Source organism: Geotrypetes seraphini, chromosome 5, assembly GCF_902459505.1.
Source record: "Geotrypetes seraphini chromosome 5, aGeoSer1.1, whole genome shotgun sequence".
Taxonomy (NCBI): domain Eukaryota; kingdom Metazoa; phylum Chordata; class Amphibia; order Gymnophiona; family Dermophiidae; genus Geotrypetes; species Geotrypetes seraphini.
Genome location: NC_047088.1, coordinates 66,682,755 through 66,708,702, shown reverse-complemented (window position 1 = coordinate 66,708,702; position 25,948 = coordinate 66,682,755). Strand labels below are relative to the sequence as shown.

At 44.4% G+C, this 25,948-nt stretch overlaps 2 protein-coding genes across 5 annotated transcripts in view; one reads left to right on the top strand and one right to left on the bottom strand.

Annotated features, from left to right (window-relative positions):
• The window catches only part of DNAAF6 (dynein axonemal assembly factor 6), a 56,298-nt gene extending 31,715 nt beyond the window's left edge, over positions 1 to 24,583 (bottom strand). Inside the window, exons 1-4 of the mRNA XM_033947226.1 lie at positions 24,561 to 24,583; positions 18,150 to 18,254; positions 8,554 to 8,692; positions 6,449 to 6,554 (exon numbers count right to left, since the gene is read on the bottom strand). Of these exons, the coding sequence (XP_033803117.1) occupies positions 6,449 to 6,554; positions 8,554 to 8,692; positions 18,150 to 18,242 (338 nt within the window). The 5' untranslated portion in view covers positions 18,243 to 18,254; positions 24,561 to 24,583. The remainder of the gene's footprint in view (positions 1 to 6,448; positions 6,555 to 8,553; positions 8,693 to 18,149; positions 18,255 to 24,560) is intronic.
• Positions 24,584 to 24,896: 313 nt separating this feature from the next.
• The window catches only part of NUP62CL (nucleoporin 62 C-terminal like), a 74,764-nt gene continuing 73,712 nt past the window's right edge, over positions 24,897 to 25,948 (top strand). For 2 of the 4 annotated variants that reach the window (XM_033945588.1, XM_033945589.1), the window contains exon 1: positions 24,903 to 25,065. The gene's annotated coding sequence lies outside the window, so the exon portion shown is untranslated. Of the gene's footprint in view, positions 25,066 to 25,135; positions 25,257 to 25,948 lie in introns of those variants that run through there. The other 2 variants (XM_033945590.1, XM_033945591.1) reach the window with 2 other exon arrangements.

Below are 25,948 nucleotides of genomic sequence, written 5' to 3'. Positions count from 1 at the left end.
TCTTCAAGGAAATTTGAATCCGCAATCAAAGTATTATCAAATCTCCAAACAGACTGACAATAATCTTGATTATCCACCTGAAAATCAATCCATACTCCACCATGATCAGATAAAATGATAGGATCTATGGTGGCTTTTGTCACTCGCTGAACTATTTGATTTCAGACAAAAATATAGTCTATTCTTGAAAAAGAATTATGGACCTGTGAACAAAAGGAAAATTCCCGATCATTAAAATGAAGTATACACCATATATCTATTAAATTACAAGATTATGCCAAATTATCTAACCCTAGTGACTTCATAATTTTACTTGGATTTTTATCCATTAATGGATCCATTACAGCATTGAAATCTCCAGCCACTATTAAATTAGAAGTAGCCAGTGGGAGTAGTAATTGTTGTAGATTCTTAAAAAATTCCATTTGATTCGTATTTGGGGCATACACATTGAACAATTCCAGGGTAGTATTTCCCATGCTCATTTTTACATGTATCCACCTACCCAAAGGATCCGAATCAATCATCTGAAAATTAGCTGTACATTTTTTATTTATTAATATAGCAACTCCAGCTTTCTTGCCAACTGCAGGGGCAAAATAATTTTGGCGAACCCAACCCCCTTCCAGTTTTCTTGATTCGATCATTGAATAAAATACAAATCAGCGTTTTGATGTTTTAGGAAAGCTAACATTTTCTTCCTTTTTATTTGATGGTTAAGGCCATTGACATTCAATGAAAATATCTTAATCTCCATCTATTTCTAAATGTATAATCCAACAATGATATTTAAATTTATTTAATTTGATATGATTAGACACCATTTCACAGATAATAACCAATGAAAAGTTAAATTGATCTTCTTCAATCCCATCATTCCCTATCCTCCCACCCCTGATTTTGAAAAAACCCTGCTCCCTCTTCCCTCCCCCAACCCCCACATAAATTGATTGCCTTGGAACACACATAGGATTAGTAATCACAATACCCCCCAGGCAACATTCTATCACATCTTTCCTCTTACAATATATATAAAATAATAGATTTATTCATTAATGCATTATGAATCAAGTAATCTCACAATAATATCCCCTGCAATAATGTAGTCCCAATTATTTATAGTAAAGAAGTTCTTCATAAAACTAATTTAAAAAATTTCCTAATTAAACCAGGTTTACCAAATCATGTTATCATTAACATAAATATTTTACTATCTTTTGCAAAAAAAAAAAAAAAAGATATATATATGATCCTTGTTATCAAGACAACAATCACAATCAACCCTTAAACTTCCGTCAAACTATTTCATGTTTACCTGCCTATCAACTTAATCTTGACATTAAAACAAATACTTTAGCAGTTAGAAAAATCTTATTCAGTATAACTCAAGTTAGAATTTATAAAACCTTTGAATTCAAAGATAAGAATCATCTTTCCTCTTAAACAATTCATAAACCCAAAATATAGCATATGAACTTTTATTATTTGTTTCCTTTTCCCCTTTCCTCTTTTTTTTTTCCTCTTTCCCTTTCCTTTTCTTTCCCTTCTCTTATTTTTCCCTTTTCTTTCCTTCTTTTCTCTTTAATCCCTCTAATATTCTATAAGTGGAAATTTAGTTAATCTTCTCAATAGAACATCTTCATATATCAGAATTAAAGTACTATTAAATAATTCATATTTTCTAACTTTCATGTATATATCCTTTAAGGTTTTATCATGACCATTCCAAAATGCAGAAATATTAACTCCTTTTTCCCTTTTTACAATTCCACTAACTTTATCAAAACACATTAGTCCATCTTTTCATTTAATAAAATATTCATAAAACAACAAATATTGTTCAATTAAAATTACTAAATTCAATTTCATCATATAGATTCATCCTTTGCTTTTATTATTAAGCATGTCTGATGCATTTAAAATAAACTATTCTAACTAAAGTTAATATGTAAGAACATAAATATCTTTTCATTATGAAGCAAACTAGAGATACTGCTGAATGTCTCATTCTTATTTTTTTCCCCCCTTTTCTCTTTCTTCCCTTTTTCCCTTTTCTTTCTTCTCTTCCTCTCATCTTTAGATTGTTAAATATGATAAAATTCATCCATTCTCTTTTTCCGTCTTATTACAGATGCTACTCCTTTCTTTCTTCAAAGTTCCTCTTCTTCTTCAAGTTAATTTGTCCAAAAATCTCAAGAATATTGTAAACTCTAGGTTTTTAACTTAAAACCATTTAAATAGAATTGGCTCAGAATTTGTCAAGAAATCTTTAAATTTTTCCGGATCTTCAAAATATAAGGACTTGTTTCCACTTGTCACCCTCATTTTTGCAGGATAATACAAGCCACGTGTGAGACCCTTTTCTTTCATTTGAGGTCTTAGCTGGAGAAATTGTTTTCGTATGGTCGCAGTGTTTTTTGCGAAATCCAGCAAGAATAGCAACTTTGATCCTTTATAATTTAAGTTTCTGTCAGCTTTAGCCAAATTCAAAATCTCCAAGGCTTGCTGGAATCATAAGAGCTTGAAGATTAAAGGCCTTGGCTTCACTTGGTTAGCTAACCGTTTAGATGGAATCCTGTGTGTTCGTTCTATTTCCAGGGGATGTTTTGAATTTAACTGCAGTAACTTTGGTAAAAGGTTTTCCAAGAATTGAATAGCATTTCCCCCTTCCAAATTTTCAGCTAGACCAATTATTTTCACATTCTTCCTCCTTCCACGATTCTCATAATCTTCAAGTTGTTTTTCCAATTCTTTGATATCTCGACTGTCAGTTTTACATTGAATCGCGTTAATTTCCAACTGCTCTACTTTATTTTCTAATAACAACATTCTTTGATTGGCAACCTCCATCTGCCTGTTAATATTCAAGACTTCTTCCTTTACCTCAGCAATCCCGCTTGTGTGATCTTGAAGCATTTGCTTAATGCTCCGAAATTCTGCCATTATTTCATTTCTGTCCAGCACGTCAACAGCATCAGCAGGGAGAGGTACTTTCGACGGCATAACCTGATCTTGTTTAAGACGCTTTGCCGACCCTCCTGTTGCGAAAGCAGTATCCAATTTTGCTTGCCGTGTAGTTGCCATATTCAACAACGTTTTCTATATCCTTTGGTGCAGAAAAAGCCGCGACGTGCTTTTAAAAATTATCTGCGTGCCGCCTGGGATTGAGGAGCGCCGCGATCACACCAGCATCTTGTGTGCTGCCAAGCCACGCCCCCTGTTTAGATGTCACTTTAAAAAAACAACAGTTAAGGCTGACCCTACCACTAGTCAAATAAGGTATCCATCTTGAATAACAGAAGTTGGGTAGGGGGAATAGCAGAGGTGGCAGGATGGGAATTCTATATCTCATCTTCTCTTCTTCTCTACACAGTCCTCAGGACACACCTAACATATCAGGTTTTTATGCTATCCACAAAGACTATGCATGACATAAATTTACATGCACTGCCTCAACTGCATGCAAATCAAACTCTTGCATATTCATTGTGCATATCATGAAAAACAGACTGGCTAAGTGTATTCCGAGAACCCCTGTGCTTGCAATAACACTGACTGCAGTATTCAGATATTTAGCACCTCTCACTATCTAAATATCCAGATATTATTTAAATACCACATGTCTGGACTGGTAGAATTTCAACAAGGTGGCATATTAGCAAACTGCATTTTCTCACCTTCTTCATAGCTGACTCAACTACCACTGAAGAATGGGAAAGTTGGACGTTACTGAACCCAGGTGCTGGTTGCATGTTTATACTTTACTAGTCTTTAAGCCCGTTACATTAACGGGTGCTAGAATAGATGTGTCTGTCTGTCTGTGTTTCTTTATCTCTCTCTCCTTGGCCGCTGTCTTTATCCTTCTGTCAAACCCCCCCCCCCGAGCAAAGCTGTCTGTCCCCAGCACACCTCCCCCCAAAGCAGCCCCCTTTCCGTCTCCCTATCTCTCCATGGCCCCTTCTGTCTCCCCCCAGCACACCCCTCCCCCCAAAGCAGCCCCCTTTCCCTCTCCCTGTCTCTCCATGGCCCCTTCTGTCTTCCCCCCAGAGCAAAGCTGTTTGCCCCAAGCACACCCCTCCCCAAAAAGCAGCCCCCTTTCCCTCTCCCTGTCTCTCCATGGCCCTTTCTGTCTTCCCCCCCAGAGCAAAGCTGTCTGTCCCCAGCACACCTCCCCCCCAAAGCAGCCCACTTTCCCTCTCCCTATCCATGGCCCCTTCTGTCTCCCCCCAGCACACCCCTCCCTCCAAAGCAGCCCCCTTTCCCTCTCCCCCTGGCTCCCAGTATTGATCCCCTTCTTACCCTCCCTCCATCCAAGCGTCTTCTGGCCTGCTCCTCTTCAAAGCAGCCTGCGATCGTGGTGGCCGGCTTTAGCGAACCTAGCAGGCCGCTCTCCAACTCGGTAGCATGTTCCCTCTGACGTGATCCCGTGAATCAGAGGGAGCGTGCTACTGAGGTTGAAGAACATAAGAAATGCCCTCACCGGATCAGACCTAGGTCCATCTAGTCCGGCGATCCGAGTGGCCTGCGAAGTTCTTTAAAGCCGGCCACGATCGCAGGCTGCTCTGAAGAGGAGGATCGGTAGCGGCAGTGGTGAGTGAGGGTGGGAGGTGTGTTCTCTGCCGATGACACGGGCAGGGAGAGAGCACAGTCGCGCGCCTCCAGCCCCTGAAATCGCCGTGAGGTGTCAAATAGAATACTGCCACAGAAGCACACCTCACGGTGCCAGGAATCACGAATTTTCAAGAGCGCATGCGCGCTCTAGGGTTTTATTATTATAGATGTTCATCTTTTTATACAGTCTGAATGGCTATTGGGAACTATCACATACAAAGCTGTAGCTCTTTTAGGATGCCATGGTTTGGTATAACTACAGAGATTTTTTGAGCCTCTATGAAGAAGACATCTGAATGGAGTTTTGATTTCTACTTCTCTTCACATGCACTTTCTACTTTTCTTCTTTGCCTGTTTTTCAAAAGAAAACTAAAGAACATAAAGAAGAAACTTGAAATACTTGAAAAAAATTTATTAAAAAATATATATAAACGGGAAGGCAAATCAACGGAGAAACAAGAGATACGTCTTCTTCACTCTGCAGAAAACAAAAAACTGACGACCTCGGGCGAGAAGGATCTTGCACAAGCGCGGTGCGGACAGTCTAAAAGCTTGCTAAAATTTAAAATGATACATTTTTCACTGTCCGTACTAGGGCTCCGTGGATGATGTCACCACATGTGAGAATATGCTGCCTGTCTAAGGATAAAAGGAACCACAGAGACTACACTAACTAACAAACTTTCTTTCTTGGAAAGGAGAAAATGAAAACCATTGGATTCATGGAGAAGTGAAAAACCTCTTAACAGGACTGATTTTTTTGTGTCTATTCAGTAGAGTAGATAAAAACAATACTAAGAGCTTGACGAGACAGCTGTATGCAGGAAGGGTTGTGAATGTTCAGAACTTTTTTGTGCTTTCAAATGACATCACCCATTGGTGTGCCTGATTTAATTCTGCTTATTGTCAAAAAAGCAGCAAATGCCAGCAAAATTCAGAATCTTAAAATCTGAGCCATTTCAACTTTTAATATTATAAAATGTGGCTAAATAACAAGAAGGAGAGAAGTCTAAGAATATTTCTCAGAACTAAAGAAGAACAGATCCTGGAGGGGGAGGGGAGGCCTAAAATTAAAATTCATCTTTGTGAACATAAATTCATACAATATCAGTCATGCTGTGTAGATTGCAAAGCCCATGGCCCTTTGCTCCTCTCTACTAAATAGGGGGAAAAGATATCTCTGCAGAGAAAATGATTACATTTCCTGTGTTTGTGCTGGGGCCAGCCATGCACCTGCCTCTCTTTGGTGCAGCTGGTAACAGTCTCATATACCAGGATTTGCTGACTTTATACATGTGCCTCATCTCTATGCTCAGTTCTAGCTGCACAAGTGCCAGTCATCACCTACTGTGCATGCTCCTGGTTTCAATATGGCTGGCACTATGTTTCTTGGCTACCTGAATTCTTTAGGACTTTTCTGTGCTATAAGGGAGACTTTTAGAAATAGAAAAAATCAAAAACTGAAGGCAGATAAAGACCATATGGCCTATCCAGTCTGCCCATCCATGCAATCTACTATCCTTTCCTTTCCATAAGAGAAAGCTTGTCCCAAGCTTTCTTAAATTCAGACACAATTTTCATCTTCACTACCTCCACTGAAAGGCTGTTCCATGTATTCACCACTCTTTCTGTGACTATGTATATCTTTAGGTTACTCCTGAACCTGTCCTCTTTCACCTGGGGAAGGAGAGATACTTGAGCCTGCTGCATTGTCATTTGGACTCTCCTTGAGAGACTTTGGCCTTCCCTGTTGTAGAGGTTGTGGGGCTGTCTCTCACACTTGTGTGCCTAACCAAATCATCCGTCACAATCTGAGCCTTTGCTCTATTACACTTACTCTGGCTGTTCCCTAGGATCCCAGGTGTCATCAAATTCTGATCCTTCTGGCACTTCCTCCACACTCCAGATGTCACTCTCATTTACACTCTTCTCATTAGAGGCAGCTAAAACATGAAAGAGAACATAAAAAAGCCCCTGTTCTGCTTTTATTGAGATAGAATGCCTGCAGGTGTGGAAGCTAATTTTAAACATCAGAGAGAGGAAACAAGATGCATATAGCATACATTATTAGGACACATGGAAGGACTTTAGAGTAGATGACAAATATAAAGAGTTGGCTTCCACAGCATTATCAGCACAAGGTGGCCTTGCCTGGCCCAGCCCACACATATATAGAGAGAAGTGTGCTCTCTCAGGGGATGACTTCTAATGTTCTAGACAGCCAGCATGACAGGGAATGGGGTTGTGAAGAGAATGAAGGAAGAGTATGAAAACCTCTCCAGAACACTTGCAACTCTCCTATATGAATTTTAGATTTTTCTGTCTGTGTTTTCTGCTTTACTGTTTCTAAATAAAGTTTCATCAACAAGGATATAAAAAAACTACATGGGCTTTCAAAAGAAAGAGTGAAGAGGCAGCCTACAATCAGAAGGCACACCAAAAATTTGCATTTTGGACTTTTCTGGCAATCTCTTTAATGTAAATCAAAGGCGCCTGATTGAAAAGCTTAGGGAATGATCCATTGTTTAATTTCTGATTAATAATTTCTTCCTTCTGTTCTCTCATTGCTCGACACTTACAGAAATAAACAAAATATTGCAAAAAGTAGGTATGCATATATCCAATTCTAATGGACTAAACATTTCGCATGTATTTCAATATTTCAACAGCAAAAAACACTAGGTCTTCCAATTCACAGTAATTTGGAGGGGGACACTTGGTTTAAGGCTGTGACTGCTTTTGAATACCACTTGGTTCCAGAGTTTCACAAATACTGGGATTATCCTGTTTAAAGGTTACTGGGTCAATATTCAAAGTGATTTAATGGCTAGAAATGGCTCATGGCCAGTTAAATTGCCTGTTTAGAGTGAATGACTCATCTTCAAGAGTGCCACTGAAAATGTCTGGTTAGCACCTATCTGAAACCCAGCTATTTTGGGGGCATTCTGGGGGCAGAGTTGGCACTTAACCAGTTAGGGTAACTGCATAAATAGAACCGCTAAAAGTCAGTCCTATCTGTATGAACTGCCCTATAGCTGGTTATTTGCAGAATATTGTACTTAACTGGCTAGCTCTGCAAACTTAGAAATTCAATGTTGAAGTCTGAACATCCCCTGACACTGAATTTCTGGTCATAACATCAGCAATGGTTAGCAAAACTCTGAGTACCGCTGGATGAATCAAGCCCCATAATTTCATTTTTTAATCTTAACAAAAAGATAAACACACTTTCATTTGGAAATTAGTAATCTGAAAGGTTTGATCATGTAGCTGAATAAAGAAGGGCTAATTTCAATGAGAACAGGCTGATTAATTAGCCTCAGTTGTGGATTAATTTACTTTCATATGGAAGGACTGGATTTGAATACCTCCATCTAAACAAGAAACATTTTTTATTGCTGGTGCATATTAAGATGCACATAATGCAGAAAAATTCTGAGCAATGGAGAAAGACTTTACTGCCTCATCTGTCTTTTCTGGTAGAACGGATGGGGGAGAAGGCACATTCACATTTGGTCTATTTTGGTACTGAATGGTTGTAATATATGATGAGCATCTGTGTGACTGAGACACAGTAATCCTTCTCAAGTCGACATGGAGTAGCCAAGCTTTGCAGATCTAAAAGTACCTTTTGGCTAGGATGATAGTCTTGCTAAGAAAATAAAATACACAACAGCAATAATCATGTCATATACCCAAGTGATCACTAGGTGTCTCAGTATAGAACAGGAATTTTCTAGCAGAAACCCCTGAGAAATGAACATGGAATTGTTCCCACACTGCAGCTCCTCCAGCAGATCAGATCGGGGCTGATCTCCACTGGCTTAACAGGAGCACAAGACTGACTGAGTGACTAGAGAGGCTGAATTCTTTGTTCTTGCTATAACTTTCTCCCAACTCACCCCCACCAAAGAAAAACAACAAACAACCCTCATCACTTACTCAGCCGTTTTCCAACTTGAGAAATGACAGAAGCTTTAGAGTCAAAATTCATATCCACTTCTGTCTGAAGACCTTTGGAATAAGCATTCTTTGCTGGCCCAATATACCCAGGACACATGTTGGTAAATGCCTGTGGTTGCTAAAAGAAAAGAACAAAAAAATAAAAATATAGATGTGATGAATTCCTGTAAAGCAAATATCAGCAGTAAGAGAAAGTCTCTGTGGGGCTGATTATTACACATCAATAGATCTTGATGTGCTGGATCTCCGTTGGGGAGACACTTCCAAAGTGCTTACACTTGCACTACTTTACTAAAAATTAAAACCCCCCACATCTTTGTGCTTCTAACTGTAACATTTAAACTCTAAAAATGGTATTTCAGCATTAGTAAAATTCAGCATTATATCATTAGTTTCGATGTAGAGAAATGGGGGATTGCTTGCTTCAGCAATCCACATTATTTTCCACTTCAACACATACTGGTCAATATTTAGCCTGAGGTGGTTAGCATTTACATTTTTGAACACTGGCCGTGACAGGCTGCTTTAGAACTGGAATTCAATGCTGAACCATACCCAACTACTGGCACTGAATATCCAGTTCATCAGTGGCCATCAGAAATTACCCAGGTACCACTGATATTCAGCGCTGGTGCCTGAATAGCAAGCTGAGCAATTTAGGACAGTCTTTCATCCAGTCCAGTTTGTCCAAATACTTATCCATGCACCAATGCTGAATACCCACAGTACCTGATAGCTTCTGGCTTTGCCTTAGCTCCGCCACCAGACTGCCCCAGCAAAACCCGTACTGTACCGAGGTGGTCAGATCTGATATTCAGCGGCACTCTCCAGTGACACATCAATCTGAATTAACTAAGTAAGAGCCACTCCCATCAAGTTAAACTTATGCAGAATATTAACCCTATGAAAGTTTAGCGATGCAGACTAGAGAGAAACAGAAACACAAATTCAAAAAACAGTGAAGTGGGCTGCAGATGGAACAAAACGGAGCCAATATTTACTGAAGCAGAGGAAGCAATATTTACTGAAGGACCTGGCACGGCCTGTGTTTTGGCAAAAGCCTGTGTCGGGGGTTCAAAATGTGCATCACAGTAAAACAAAGCTTCCTGATCCATTTTGTCAATAATATTTAAAAAGTCAGATGGACAAGAGAAAGCTTCTCACAGCACTCATTGCTTCCTCTGTGTTTAACATGGCAAAGAACTTATAATACTCTAGATAAGGCAGGTCTCAATAAACCTTGGATACCAAGATGCCATGTTGCCCAGAAATTTTCAATCTGGCAATATCATGTCTCTCAGTATTGTATTTTGTTGGGTGGTTTTTGTTTTGTTTTACATTGACCACAACCACCACTGAAGAAACAGCATTGTTTCAATAATACATGGTAAAGCTCTTAAGTTTGACAAACAAAGGGGAACTTTTACAAAGCTGTGGTAAACTCTGATGATTGCTCATTGCAGAAAAAAAATGGCATACTGCACGGTGGGCTGAGGCATCCTGCAGTAATTTTGCATTTATTTTTTGACATAGGGGATGTGTCTAGGACAGAGAGTGGACATGGTCTGTACTAACTGGTTAGAGCAACTACATTGCTATGTACTAACTTTGAAGATGTATCTTTTCCAGAGAGATTCCTAGCTGACATTTGCGGGATATAAGAATTTGTATGGTATGGTATTTACTCATTTCATTAGTGCAGAATGTACTTGTCTTCAAGTGAGTGAGAGAGCGAGCACAAGACTGAGTGACGATTGGGGAGGTGATATAAGAGAACTTTACATACAAAATGAGAAAATAACCTTAGTAAACCATTTTCTAAAAGAGTTGCAGTAGACTTCAAAGAGGTTTCATTCTCCCTCTCCAAATCTTGAATGTGAAGACAATGGGTGTGTGTTGGGGGATGGGAGGAGGGGGAAGCTATAGAAATCTTAGCCGCTGGCTTTGAACCAGAAATATTCAAAACAATTTAAGCAGGCAGGAAATGCTGCGAAAGGTCATGGCAACCATTGTGAAGAGGCAGTTAGGAGCAAGTGGGCATCACTTCTACAAGTTTTCCCTGGACTACAAGAGATAAGGCAGTTAGATCCCCACCAATTCTGGCGGGTGTCTGGATGTTCTGGGGGGTGGGAGGAGGATAGGAATCATGGGTCACAGCCACATAAGACCCAGAGGTTAGCACATAACAAATTAGCCCCAACTATTCAATACTGGTGCGTGTACATAGCCCAGAAAAAGAATACATATCTATATCTATCTATATAAAGGTACCATTGACTCATCTTCAAGTTCCTTGCCAGCAAAGAATATCTGGGGCTATAAGAACATAAGAAATGCCTACACCGGATCAGACCTGGGGTCCATCCAGTCCGGTGATCTGCACACGCGGAGGCTCAGCCAGGCGTACCCTGACGCATACATTAGTCACTCGTATCCCTCAATGTGTCCTGCAAGAAGATTTGTGTCCAATTTTCCCTTAAATCCTAGAATGGTAGTTTCCTCCACCATCTCTTTCGGGAGAGAGTTCCAGGCGTTCACCACTCGCTGTGTGAAGCAGAACTTTCTGACATTTGTCCTGGCCGTGTCCCCTCTCAGCTTCAGGCTTATATAACCCTTTTCCTTTTGTTTTTACCTTTGTTTTTCTACCAACAACTTAAAATGTAACTTTATTCTTTTTCCTCCTGAGTCATGTTTGTAAATATGTATCAACTTTGTTAAATATTAGCTTTCTTTTACTACTTGTATTAGATTATGTACATCGCTTAGTAATTTTAATAGGCGATCAATCAAATGCATTACCGTATTTTCGCGGATATAACGCGCACCATTGTAAAACGCGCACAGGGGTATAGCGTGCAGAAATCACGATGATATGTACAAAAACTTTTCTATACCGCGCTCAGGCATATAACGCGCATGCTGCCCGACTCTCCTCTGGCCACCCCGACTCTCCTTTCGCTCTCCCCGACTCTCCTCTGGCCACCCCGACTCTCCTTTCGCCCTCCCCGACTCTCATCTGGTTGCCCCGACTCACCCTGACTTTCGGTGCACTGCCCCGACTCTCCTCTGGTTGCCCCGACTCACCCTGACTTTCGGTGCACTGCCCCGACTCTCCTCTGGTTGCCCCGACTCACCGTTCACCCGCCCTGACTTTCGGTGCACTGCCCCGCCTCTCCGTGCCTGTCCCCCTTGAAGTCCTGTCCCCCCTTGAAGGTCTGCCTGTCCCCCCTTGAAGGTCTGCCTGTCCCCCCTTGAAGTCCTGTCCCCCTTGAAGGTCTGCCTGTCCCCCTTGAAGATCTGCCTGTCCCCCCTTGAAGTCCTGTCCCCATCCTGAAAGCCTGATGCCCCCCCTCGACGTCCGATTCTTCTCCCCCCTCGGCAGGACCACTCGCACCCCCACCCCGAAGGACCGCCGACTCCCCGACAATATTGGGCCAGGAGGGAGCCCAAATCCTCCTGGCCACGGCGACCCCCTAACCCCACCCCGCACTACATTACGGGCAGGAGGGATCCCAGGCCCTCCTGCCCTCGACGCAAACCCCCCTCCCCCCCAGCCGACCCGCGACCCCCCTGGCCGACCCCCACGACCCCCCCACCCCCCTTCCCCGTACCTTTGGAAGTTGGCCGGACAGACGGGAGCCAAACCCGCCTGTCCGGCAGGCAGCCAACGAAGGAATGAGGCCGGATTGGCCCATCCGTCCTAAAGCTCCGCCTACTGGTGGGGCCTAAGGCGCGTGGGCCAATCAGAATAGGCCCTGGAGCCTTAGGTCCCACCTGGGGGCGCGGCCTGAGACACATGGTCGGGTTTGGCCCATGTGCCTCAGGCCGCGCCCCCAGGTGGGACCTAAGGCTCCAGGGCCTATTCTGATTGGCCCACGCGCCTTAGGCCCCACCAGTAGGCGGAGCTTTAGGACGGATGGGCCAATCCGGCCTCATTCCTTCGTTGGCTGCCTGCCGGACAGGCGGGTTTGGCTCCCGTCTGTCCGGCCAACTTCCAAAGGTACGGGGAAGGGGGGTGGGGGGGTCGTGGGGGTCGGCCAGGGGGGTCGCGGGTCGGCTGGGGGGGCGGTCGGAGGTTCTTGGGGGGGGGCGGTCGTTGGAGGGAGGGGGGTTTGCGTCGAGGGCAGGAGGGCCTGGGATCCCTCCTGCCCGTAATGTAGTGCGGGGTGGGGTTAGGGGGTCGCCGTGGCCAGGAGGGTTTGGGCTCCCTTCTGGCCCAACTACACAAAGTACGGGGAAGGCGGGTGGGGGTGTCGTGGGGGTCGGCCAGGGGGGTCGCGGGTCGGCTGGGGGACGGGCGGAGGTTCTTGGGGGGGGGGCGGTCGTTGGGGGGAGGGGGTTTGCGTCGAGGGCAGGAGGGCCTGGGATCCCTCCTGCCCGTAATGTAGTGCGGGGTGGGGTTAGGGGGTCGCCGTGGCCAGGAGGGTTTGGGCTCCCTCCTGGCCCGATATTGTTGGGGAGTCGGCGGTCCTTCAGGGTGAGGGTGCGAGTGGTCCTGCCGGGGGGGGGGATGTATCGGACGTCGGGGAGTCGGCCGGGCAAGAGGGCTTGGGCTCCCTCTTGCTCCGATCGTGGATGCGGGTGCGGGTGGGAGCGCGTGCGAGCGGTCGTTCGGGGTGGGGGTGCGAGCGGTCCTGCTGGGGGGGTGAATCGGGCGTCGGGCGGGGTGGGAACTATGTTTAAAAACTTTTGTATACCGCGCTCAGCCATATAACGCGCGAGGGGTATGCGCGGTACGTAAAATCACGTATAACGCGCGCGTTATATCCGCGAAAATACGGTAATAAACTTGTAAACCTCTGGTCCGAGTCTGGATCACATTCGCCAATGTGAATAAAGCTATTTCTTGCTCTCCATCCTTTCCCCCTGCTGGTGAGTGAGCTTGCTCCATTTTGTCGATTCCTTTTAGCAATTTAAAAGTCTCTATCAGATCCCCTCTCAGTCTTCTCTTCTCAAGGGTGAATAATCCCAGTTTTCTGAAGCGATCCTTATAGCTCAAGTTCTCCATACCTTCTACTAGCTTCGTCGCTCGCCTCTGCACCTTCTCCAGCAGTGTTATATCCTTCTTCAGGTATGGAGACCAGTGTTGGACACAGTATTCCAAGTGTGGTCTGACCATTGCTCTATAAAGCGGCATTATGACCTCCCTTGATCTACTCGTGATTCCCTTCTTTATCATGCCTAACATCCTGTTAGCTTTCTTTGCCGCCGCTGCGCATTGAGCTGACGGCTTTAGGGTCCTGTCTATCAGTACTCCTAAGTCTTTTTCTTGATCGCTCTTTCCCAATGTTATACCTAACAGTTTATACTCATGCTCCTTGTTTTTTCTGCCCAGGTGCATCACTTTGCATTTTTCCACATTAAAACTCATCTGCCAATTTTCTGCCCATCTCTCAAGTTGCTTCAAATCTCTCTGAAGTTCCTCGATGTCTTTTTGTGACCTGATTGTCCGGCATAGCTTTGTGTCATCTGCAAACTTGACAATAACACTGGTCGTTTCTTCTTCCAGGTCATTTACGAAGATATTGAATAAGATAGGCCCAAGAATCGAGCCCTGAGGCACACTGCTAGTTACTTTTTTCCAGTCTGAGTACTTCCCATTTATGCCCACTCTCTGTCTTCTGTTTTCCAGCCATTTTCCTATCCATCTTAGTATATCCCCTTCTATTCCATGACTTTGTAGTTTTTTGAGAAGTCTCGCATGAGGTACTTTGTCGAACGCTTTCTGGAAGTCCAAGTATATTACGTCTACCGGTTCTCCGCTATCGACTTGTTTGTTCACTCCCTCAAAAAATTGAAGTAAGATGGTCAAGCACGACTTTCCTTTCCTGAAGCCATGCTGACTACCTTTCAGCAGGTCATGGTTATCTAGATGCTGTACTATGCTGTCTTTAATCAAAGCTTCAACCATTTTCCCAGGGACCGATGTGAGACTCACAGGTCTATAGTTTCCCGGTTCTCCCCTTGATCCTTTTTTGAAGATTGGGATGACGTTCGCTATCTTCCAGTCTTCTGGTATCCGTCCGGTTCTAATTGACATGTTAGCGAGGGATTGCAGTAGTTCTCCGATTTCCACCTTTAGTTCCTTTAATACTCTCGGGTGAATTCCATCTGGGCCAGGGGATTTGTCACTTTTTAGTTTGTCAATCTGATAGTATATCTGGTCCAGATCCACCTTCACTGTGGTGAGGCTCTCCTCTATTTCTCCCTTGAAAACTTTCACTGTTTCGGGTATTGAAGTGGCATCTTCCTTGGTAAAGACAGAAGCAAAGAAGGAATTTAATCTGTCTGCAATCTGTTTGTCTTCTTTGATGTATCCTTTTCTTCCTTGGTCGTCGAGAGGGCTTACTGTCTCCTTTGCAGATTTTTCCCCTTAACATATCTAAAAAAGGGTTTGAAGTTTTTGGCCTCTTGGGCTATCTTTTCCTCATAGACCCTTTTGGCTTCTCTCACCGCTTTGTGGCACTTCTTCTGGTCGTCTTTGTGATTGTTCCAAGCCTCGGTTGTATTCTCGCGTTTCCATTTTTTTAAAGAGTCCTTCTTTTCCCTAACCGCATCCTTGACCTCTTTGGTTAGCCAAGCTGGTTCTCTTTTGGCTTTAGTTTTCCTTCCTTTGGTTATTTGCGGAATGTATAGATTCTGTGCTTCGGTGATAGTATTTTTTAGTAGGGACCATGCTTGCTCTACCGTTTCGATTTCAGCTATCCTTTTTTTGATCCGTTTTCTTACCATGGCTCTCATGTTGTCATATCTTCCTTTTTTAAAGTTAAATGTTGTGGTTAGGGTCTTGGTTCGCTTCCCCTTTCCGATGTCGAGTTTAAAGTAGATCATACTGTGATCGCTCGTCCCAGCGGGACCGTGACTTCTACTTCTTTTGTTTGCCCAGTTATGCCATTTAGGACCAAGTCTAAGGTGGCGTTTCCTCTTGCCGGTTCTCCTACCATTTGTTCCAGGAAGCAGTCACCCACCATTTCCAGGAACTTTATCTCCCTGCCGCAGCTTGAGGTTACTAGGTTCCAGTCTATTCCTGGGAAATTGAAGTCTCCCATGATCGTTACATTTCCCGTCCTACATTCATGTCTTATTTCTTCTATCATTAGAGAGTCTGTTTCCTCCATCTGACCTGGAGGTCGATAGTAGAGACCTATTTTTGTGTCTGCTCCGTTCTGTCTGGGGATTTTTACCCAGAGGGACTCCAGTTTCTTTTTCTCCTCCGCCTTCCCTACTCCAGTAGATTCTACTCCTTCCTGGACATATAGGGCAATGCCTCCCCCTTTCTGTCCTGTTCTGTCTCTTCTGTAAAGCTTGTATCCCTGCAGTACTGTATCCCATTCGTTTTCCTCATTCCACCACGTTTCTGTTATGCCAATGATATCTATTTCTTCGTGTTTTGCTAGTGTCTCCAACTCCCCCATTTTATTTCTTAGGCTTCTAGCATTCGTGTACATACATTTAAGCTCCCTTTGTGCTGCCTTCTTGGACTTTCTGGGCTTCACAGTCCCTATTGTGTCTTTCACGGCTTCTATTTGCGCTCCATTGTTGTCTCCCTCATTTGCTGCAAGTTCTTTCCCTTTATCTGGGCAGATGTCCTTAGTGTCTGCTGTCCGGGCCATCGACCGGTTGTCGACTGTCCGCTCTCCCCTGATCTTCAGTTTAAAGTCTTCTCAATGACCTTCTTCATGTTTCCAGCCAATATTCTCGCCCCTTCTTTGGTGAGGTGTAGTCCATCCTTCCTATAGTACCTGCTCCTTCCCCAGAACGCTGTCCAGTTGCGCACGAAGTCAAAGCCTTCTTCCTCGCACCATCGTCTCATCCAGGCGTTGATTTCTCGCAGTTCATCTTGCCTCTTCGCATCTGCTCTCGGTACCGAGAGGATCTCAGAAAATGCCACTGTCACCTCCCTGACCTTCAGTTTTCTTCCGAGTGAGCGGAGCTGGTTCTTCATTTCCTCCCTATCATACTTCCGTCCGCTCACATCGTTGGTTCCCACGTGGATAAGTACAGCAGTGTCATCCCCTCGTGCGCTGTCTATGATCCTGATGATCCTGCCGGCCACATCCTTCACTCTTGCTCCGGGCAGGCAGGTGACCATCCTGTCTTCTCTTCCTCCTGCGATGTGGCTGTCTACATTTCGTATAATGGAATCTCCAACGATGATCCCTATCTTCTCTATTAGAGGGTTTCTTGGGGGTCGTAAGTCCACATCCATGGTGTAGGTCACGTCTTCTTTCTTCTGTGACACATCCCCAACCTACGCTTCCGACTCTTCATCAGTGGTTCGGGTACAGCTCTCCAACCCTGGGACCTCCACATGTTGCTGGTGAGCTTCCTCGATGAATTTCTCAAGTTCCTCGATCTCTTCGCTGGCACTGGCACTGTCCGTCACAAGCAACTTCTCCTGTTTGCTGGGTTTTTCTTTAAAGGTGAGGAGTTCTTCTAGTTCTCTCACTGTTCCCTCCAGCATACGAACTTGTTGTTTCAGGCTATCCAGCTCTCTGCACCGACTGCAAACGTATGCCCTAGTCCCCGAGGGGAGGTAGTCATACATATTGCAGCCAGTGCAGAAGACTGGAAAGCCCATTTTCTGGGTACCGTGGGCGATCATTTCCCTTCTTCCTTTCTGAGGTGTCTGTGACCCTTCTGTTTCTGTCGGTTGTGTGTGACCCGACTTTCTGTTGTCTTCCTGTTAGCAGTGAGTCTGCTTGTGCTGCTGTGTTTTAGGTGAGTGCTTGTTCTAGGTGTGTGGTGTGCAAGAAGTGTTCCCTGTTGTGTGGCTAGATAAGAAAAGACTTGTAACTTACACCTTTGGTCTTTCTTTTGGGCGACCTAAATTCCTGGCTCCTTCGCAAAGGCTCCTTTGCAAAGGCGCTCTCGCTAAGGCGAGCGCCTTTGCCGCTCGCCTTTGCCGCACGCCGAACGGCCGCGCGCCGTTGGCTCACTTCCTGTTAAGGGGGAGTCGGGGCGATGACGCTGATGATGCGGAGGGGGTGGGCTGAGCTTCCTCTCGCTGCTACCCGCTCCTCTCCGCCGCCGCTGGTATCGCTCTCCTGCCTTTACAGGCTCTTCCCGGCTTCTCCCCACCGGCTGCTTCTGCTCCGCTGCTCCTCTTCTCCTCGCGGCTGCAGTGGCCTTCGCGCCCTGGCTCCCTTCCTGCCTGCGGTACTGAATACTGACTGGTAAGTTTTTGTGTTGGGAATATAAAGACTCTGCAAGGCTGGTTACAGCATTGTTAATTTAAACATTTTCTTAAATTTAGGTAGTGAGCATTTAAAAAAAAAAACTTCCTTTCTGGTCCCTCAGTATATGCTCTCTTATTCAGCACCTTCAACTTCAGCTTCTGCCTTTCTTCATCTGGTTTTCTTGATTTCTGAGGCTGCCTCTCAAGTCATCTATATCCTGATTGTCTCCAGCGCTCTAATGTTTCAATCCCTGTGTACCATTTCCTTCCTTTAGCATAGCTTGACATCTTTGGGGATAACTCGTGAAATGGCACAGTGACATAGAATTCAGTTCATAGGTAAGGGCAGCACATCTTGGATTTAATAACTCTGATACAATACAAAACAAATACTGACCTCATTATCAGAATCCTCATCCTCTGCATTTGGAGAGAGCAAATTCGACAAAGCCTGCAGAGAAGAGGCTGAAGAAAAACCATCGAAATTCATTCCAGCGCAAACCTACATGCACACAAAGAAAGACTACGTGAATAGCAGTAAGGGGGTAATTCGAAAAAGTTTAGGTGCCAAATATTTTTGAAAAGGACAAGAATACTGATGTACTGCATAAGAACAGATATATACACATCTGCAAATAAAGACCAATGTTCCAATTAATGCCTAAATACAATGGCATGCCATTTGCAAGTGGGCTTATACATGGAAGATGTCTTGACAGGGCACACAATTATGCTGGTAACATAGGGGTCCTTTTATCAAGGCGCGGTAAAGGTTTAACACTATGTCACAGATGTATATCTGGATTCTAGGAGCAATGTGCCAATTTAAGATGCTTCTTCATAGAAAGGTCCTTGAATGTGTAAAGGTCTAGACCAGGGGTGTCAAATTCAGTCACATTAAGGGGCCGAAATCCAAAACACAGGCTAAGTCATGGGCTAAACCCCACCCAATCTCTACCCCAGATCCCGCCCCCATAATAGTACTAATTGTAACACCATTTATTCCATTCATTTTATTTATATATATGACCATGAAGCGCGGAAAAAAAGGAGGGGACCTGTGGCAAGGCCCAGGCGAGTACAGAGGGGAAAATGGTGGGCCCTGCCGATGAGCCGGAAGCGGTTAGTGAAACGCTGGTGGCAAAACTTACAGAGGCTGTAGTTCTGGTGTTGGGATCGCGGCTGGATAAGGTGCACAAGACTTTGACTACTCTATTGGTTACCATGACTGAGTTTGCCTCCCGCAGTGGAGGTGGAGACCCGTGTGAGTATGGCGGAAGACTATCTGACTAATGTGCATGCAGAGCTCACTCTGTTGTAACGCAAACTAGACTATTTTTTTTCATTTTAGTACCATTGCTTTGGAATTCTCTTCCTACTGACTTTCGTTTGCAATTATCATACCTTAAATTCTGTGTTGATAATTGAAACCATCTTTCTGTATGTCTAGTGAGGTGTTCCAACCTCTGTGCATCTACAGCAGTGTTTTTCAACCTTTTTATACCCGTGGACTGGCAGAAATAAAAGAATTATTTTGTGGACCGGCAAACTACTAGGACTAAAATTTAAAAACCCCGTTTCTGCTCCATCTCTGCGAGCTCGGTCACCTCAGTAACTACAGAAAAATAGACAAATATAGTGCATAATATAGATAGCAGATATAAATTCTCAAAACTGACACGTTTTGATCACTAAATTGAAAATAAAATCATTTTTCCTACCTTTGCTGTCTGGTGATTGATTTCATGAGTCTCTGGTTGCGTTTCCTTCTGGCTGTGTATCCTTTCTTTCTGCACTCAGGCCCAAGAATTGTCCCTTTCTATTCCCTCCCTCTTTCCTTCCTATGTCCTTAGTGCTCCCAGTGCCTCCTTCCCATGACTTTAGTGCCCTCAGTGCCTCCTTCCCATGTCCTTAGTGCCCCTTACTATGTCTTTAGTGCCCCCAGTGCATCCTTCCCATGTTTTTAGTGCCCCCAGTGCCTCCTTCCCATGTCCTTAATGCCTCCAGTGCCTCATTCCCATGTCCTTAGTGCCCCCAGTGCCTCCTTCCCATGTCTTTAGTGCCCCCAGTGCCTCCTTCCCATGTCCTTAGTGCCCCTTCCTGTCTTTAGTGCCCCCAGTGCCTCCTTCCTATCTTTTTAGTGCCTATCCCCCCCCCGAAGCCAGCCTGCCTGCCTGTCTACCTCTCTCCCTTCCTGCTGCGTAAAAAAAAAGCCTCCCTCCTTCCTTTCCCCTGCTCTTACCGCCCTGCTGCTAAAGCCAACAGGAAGTCTTCTTTCTGATGTCAATTCTGACATCGGAGAGGACGTTCTGGGCCAGCCAGGCAGCGATTGGCTGGCCCAGAACGTCCTCTCCAACGTCAGAATTGACGTTCTGGGCCAGCCAGGCAGCGATTGGCTGGCCCAGAACGTCTTCTCCAACGTCAGAATTGCCATTGGAAAGAAAACTTCCTTCCTGTCGGCTTTAGCAGCAGCAGCAGGGCGGTAAGAGCAGGGGGCCGGGGGAAAGGAAGGAGGGAGGCTTTTTTTTTTTTGCGTGACAGGTAGGGACAGGAAATGATCGCCTGTCCCATTGTCCCCGAGCACAGCTTTCTCCTTTGGGACCTCTCTTTAATCATTTAAGTCTGAGCAGAAGTACAGTACTCCACCTTGCCTGAGCCCCGCCCCTCAGACTCAGCACTGAGCTGCACAGTGCAAGGCACTCTCCCAATTAATTACACAATGCCCTCTTCAGTCCAGTAGTAAAACTGCATTCTTAAAGAGGGAAAACCCTTAATCTCTCACAAAGCACTAACTAGTTAAGTGCTGCTGCATATGACTGGTTAGCCTCGAACTAATAATTCAACCAGCCAGGAGCAATTTCTGGCCAGTTTAATCACTTTTGATATTGACCCGACGTGTTTAACAATAAAACAGATATCAAAGTACATAAATATGCCATCAAAATAGACAATTGTACTTCTAAAATAGTCATACTATAAATAGTTCTATTATTAATTCTCCCCAAGAACTTGTGATTAGCAAAGCATATGGGGTCAGACAAAGATCTAAACATGTATATCCAGAAGGAAAGAGGAAATAAAAGTGATAGACATTTAAATACATCCACTGTATAAATGCAAGGAAGTTACAAGCTGAAGGTGAAAGGGGATAAATTCAGGAGTAATCTAAGGAAATGGAAGATTAGGTTCTTACCTTGATAATCTGGGGGTAAAACCCAGCCCAGAGGATCCTGAAGCACCCTTCAGGGTCCCACTTTACCTTTTCCTTAGCTCTGCCGGGTCAATGCACCTGTGCTTTGTTCGGTCTTTGTCTAAAGGGTTGCCTTGCCAGCTGCAGATGTCTGATCCAGATTCTGCATCTTCTCCCAGGCAGAGCTGCTCCAGGGTCACTGGGGACCCCTCCACCACTGAAAAGCCTCAAACTTGAATATAAAACCCCCAAATAATAAAGAATTATCAGAACAGATTAGAATCACACCTTAACTTGCTTGCATAATGTTTTAGATTTCTAACCCTACAGCTATTCAGTAGAAGCAGCCATCCAAACCCAGATAACTAAAGTCTGCAGAATCTCAAAATTATCTTAAAACTGTTTGAGAAAACCTAGACATCTGCTAAACCTATTTACCTCCTTCATTTTTCATCTTTCCTACCACCCACTACACCTCTCCTTTTCTACTTTTTTTTCTTGCCTCTCCAACCACTTTTCTTATCCCTTTCCTTGTCTCTTCCCTGGAGAAAGAGATGAAAGGAAAGGTCAGAATGCACACACTTTAAGGAAGACGAGAGGGAAGAGGAAGAAAATGTAGTGGTTTGGCAGAAGGGAGGGAAAAGTACAGCGTTCTGGAGGAGACAGCGCAGGGTTGGGAGCAGGGAAAAGGAGTGAGAGCAAACATGGAGTGGCAGAAAAAGAAGAACATACAGAAGCCACCAGTAGAGGATGAAAGAAGAGAGTCCAGTATACATTATGTAGACATTGGAAGAGGTTATAACATAAAAAAGAGGGGATAGAGTGGGTGATGTGTGGAAATAACACAGATTCAGGTACTTCTCCAACTCCACCTCCACCTCCACTTTCAGTCATGCTCCACCACATAATTGGAATAGACTTTCCCGGGTTGGTGCATCATCCTCTCTCTGACCAAATTCAAATTCTTTACTTTAGAGATTACTTTACTACTACTATTAATTATTTCTTTAGTGCTACCAGATGCATGCAGCGCTGTACAGAGTCATAGAGAGTAAGAAAACAGTACCTGCTCGAAAGAGCTTACAATCTAAATAGGGAAGACAGACAAACAAGATGTCATGGATACAGTTAAGGGGAATGGTTAATCAGCGGGCTGGGTTGGAGGGCAGAGGAGTAGGGTTAAGGATTGAAAGCTATATCAAAAAGGTGGGTTTTCACTCTTCTTTTAAACAAGGGTAGGGAAGGGGCTTGGCAGATATATTCGGGTAATTTATTCCAGACATAGGGGGCAGCTAGACGAAAGGAACAAAGTCTGGAATTGGCAGTGAAGGAGAAGGGTAACGCTAAGAGTGACTTATCTGAGGAACGGAGTTCTCTGGGAGGTGTATAAGGGGAGAGAAGCGAGGAGAAATATTGAGGGGCAGCAGAATGAACACACTTGTAGGTCAGCAATAAGATCATGAACTGTATGCGATGGCAGATAGGGAGCCAGTAAAGTGACTTAAGGAGCGAGGTGACATCAGCATAGCGAGGTTCGTAGAAGATGAGTTGCGCAGCAGAGTTTTGCACAGATTGCAAGGGGGAGAGGCGACACTGAGGGATACCAGTTAGGAGTAGATTGCAGTAATCTAAGCTTGAAGTTATGAGAGCTTGGACAAAGGTCCGGGTAGTGTGCTCAGAGAGGAAACGGCGGATTTTGGTGATATTGAAGAGATAGAAGCGACAGGTCTTAGCAGCTTGTTGGATATACGTAGAAAATGAGAGGTCAGAATCGAAGACGACTCCAAGGTTGCGAGCAGAGGAGACTGGAACAATGTCAGTATTATTTACAGAGATGGAGAAAGGAGAAGGATGAGTACTAATTTATACTAAATATATTTATAAGACTGCACTTTAAACATTTTGCTAAAAATCTCTGGACCGATGATGATTTGGGTGTATAATATACTGTGTGTATTGAAACTCGATGTAATGCACTCAACCTGTAATGCAAACACCACTGAGGTCTATGAATTATCAGAATTGATTATTCTAAGGTTTTCAAGAATATGGGAGGGATACCAGTATGTGAGATAGGGTCGAGTAGAGGGGTGGGAATAGGGTCTGAGGGGCATGTAGTAGCCTTGGCTGAAGACAGAAGTTGCGCAGTTTCTTCCTCTGTGATTACAGAGAAGGCAAAAAAAGTCAGCAGGAGTTGACGGGGGGGACAAGCGATCGGGGTCAGACAGAAGAAGCTTCCTGAGCTGTTTGGGAGAAGGATAAAGGGGAAGTGCGAGGTTGAAGTTCAGAAGCGTGGATAGTAGGTAGGGGAGAAGGATGTGACTTTGAAGTGAACTCAAGGGTGATCTTGCGGACCTTGTCATGGAAGTAATCAGCCATAATCTGGGGAGAGAGAGAAGGAGGGGGTTGGAAGTGGGTGTGCTTTGAGGAGGGAGTTAAGCATGGCAAAGAGACGACGAGGGTTGGAAGTAAGGGAGTTAGTTAGTTAGTTGGATGTAGTAGTCTTGCTTGACCATTGTAAGTGCAGAATTAAAGGAGGTCATCGTAAATTTAAAGTGAAGAAAGTCAGCACATGTGCGAGATTTGAGTCCAAGGTGTTCAGCACAGCGGGTGTAGGAACATAAGTAATGGACACTGGGAGTGAGCCAAGGTTGAGATTTGGTACGCCTGAGAGCGAGAAACAGGGGGAACAAGGGTGTCCAGAGCAGAGGACAGAATAGAACTGTACGACGAGACACCCTCTTGGACAGACTTAGGTAACATAGTGGAGGTAAGGAGAAGTGAAACAGTGGATGAGAGCATGGAAGGATTAAGGGCGTGAAGATTTTGAAACCTCTTGGAGGTGACTTGGCATGGCGAAGGGAGAGTAATGCTGTTTTTTATGTGTACATTATTTGTACAGCAGTCCAGAGAAAGATGGAGTAGCAGGGTAAGCAAGCTGGGTGAGTACAAAGATTGAGCTAATGCTCAGCGTGCGTGTAGACTTATTTTCCTTCTTATCCCTGGCAAAGTCTGTAACCTTGAAAATTTGCAACTTGTCTGGATAGTTGGTTGAACCAGGACTGGCCTTAGCAGCTTTGCACAACAAGGATGGTTTCAAGAGAGGTAAGTTGGTGGTGGACTGTGGAGTAGAATAGAAGTCAATGTATGAATGTATGTTGGGCATAAAGGTGGAATTTAATTATATTCACTGGGGAAGGGGGGTAAGTAGGGGGTCCATGACGTTGAATGACTGAAAGTTTAAGGCAATGAAATCAGAGAATGAGGGTTCTCATGTAACAGGAAAGAAGGAAATGAAAGTCGGCTTAGGGTGTTGCATAATGAATTGTTTTGCAGTGAAAGGGGAGGAACAGAGAATAAAAGCCCCCAGGAAGAGGAGAAAATGACATAGGAACGAAGCTGACATAGGTAACGGAAAGAGATGAAAGTGGGCCATTATAGCTCATATGTTCAACCAACTCTTTGCTCCATATAGGGAGCTTAGAATGCAAAGGAAGAATTTGGTTGTGTATCCCCCCCCCCCCCCCCCGAAATGTAAAAGGTGTTCCATCGTTCCTGGAAGTTACTAAATTATTCCTGCTCCCTTTCCCGTAGCAGCAAAAACTCCCGCTCACCAACCACAGCGCTTCTTCCAGCAAACACAACTCCAAGATTCACCTTCCGACTCAATCACTAACACAGCGTCCTTATTACCATGACAGCCACAGGAGCACCGCCTCAAAACTCTGAGTGGCAGACGCTTTGACCAATCACAATTTTGTTTCTGGGCCGCCCCGTTTTCTTTATTTCTCCTCTCCCTACATTATCTAATTATTCTTGCTATAGTCCTAGAGTCCTCGTTTTTCTTCTATCTTGAGCCCGGTTTTTTTTTTTTTTTTCTTCCTGCATTATCTTTTTTCTAAGGGTTCTCATTCTCCAGTACAACACATCTATGTGAATAAGTTTGAGCCACACCGGCAGTGGTAGTTACAGCTAGCTCTCGCGGCACTTCTAACTTCCTACTCTCAGCAACACTGCGAGAAGAGACAGAGACTAGTGGAATCGCGGGTTCTAAACTTTGCTGATAGAGTAACGTAGTTCTGGGAACTAACGTGCAGCACATGGAGGTGCGAAGAAGGGGAAGGTAGAATACAGGTCTTCTTTTTCAGAGCTTCTAGCCCGTGGTTGTAGGAACTGTGGGGTTTCATCAGCACGTCTTTGTAGGCGAGCAGGATGTGTTTCAGTTTCGTGGCTGCTGCTGCTACTTCTGCAGCCTATTTGCTACCCAAGCAGTCCCTGACCGATAGGAGATTAAGGAACAGCATCCGGGCAAGGGTATGAGAACTGCTTCCTGCCCTCCTTTATTGCGGTCACTGGCCCTTTTTTAGTACCCTTATCCTACCAAGGACCAACTGCCCACGTCCGAATCCATCCCCTCTAATGGCCGGTGCTCAATCAGGAGTAATGGCCCTGGGAGATTCTCATGTCTGAGATTATTTCATTAGGATTAGCAACCTGCAGACCCCATTGTACCATTTGAAGGAGGGGCAGGACATATGGAATCTATCCCTAAATTGCAGCCATTAAGTGGAGAGCTATCAATCAGCATGCTTTTAAGCTAGTAGAAAAATGTTGCCATCCAGAGAGGAGGAAGCTGCAGAAAGAGATAACAGGGAAGGAGTGGGCGGAGGAAATGAATTAGGCTGAGGGATAGTGCTATGTATGGATAAGGAAGGAAATACCAGGGGGAGAGGGCATGGAAATGGTGTATAGGGAAGTAAGAGTGGGTGGTGAAAATGAACTATGGTTAGACAACGGGCACACAGCTGGTAGGTAGTAATACAAAAGAATCAAAGTAAATGATAATGTGGAGAGGAAAAAAAGAAATAAGACATTGAACTTGGAGAAATTCAAAAAGAGAAGGAATGAACAAAAAATTATTCTTCACCCAGAGTGGTAGAAAACTGGAACGCTCTTCCGGAGTCTGTTATAGGGGAAAACACCCTCCAGGGTTTCAAGACAAAGTT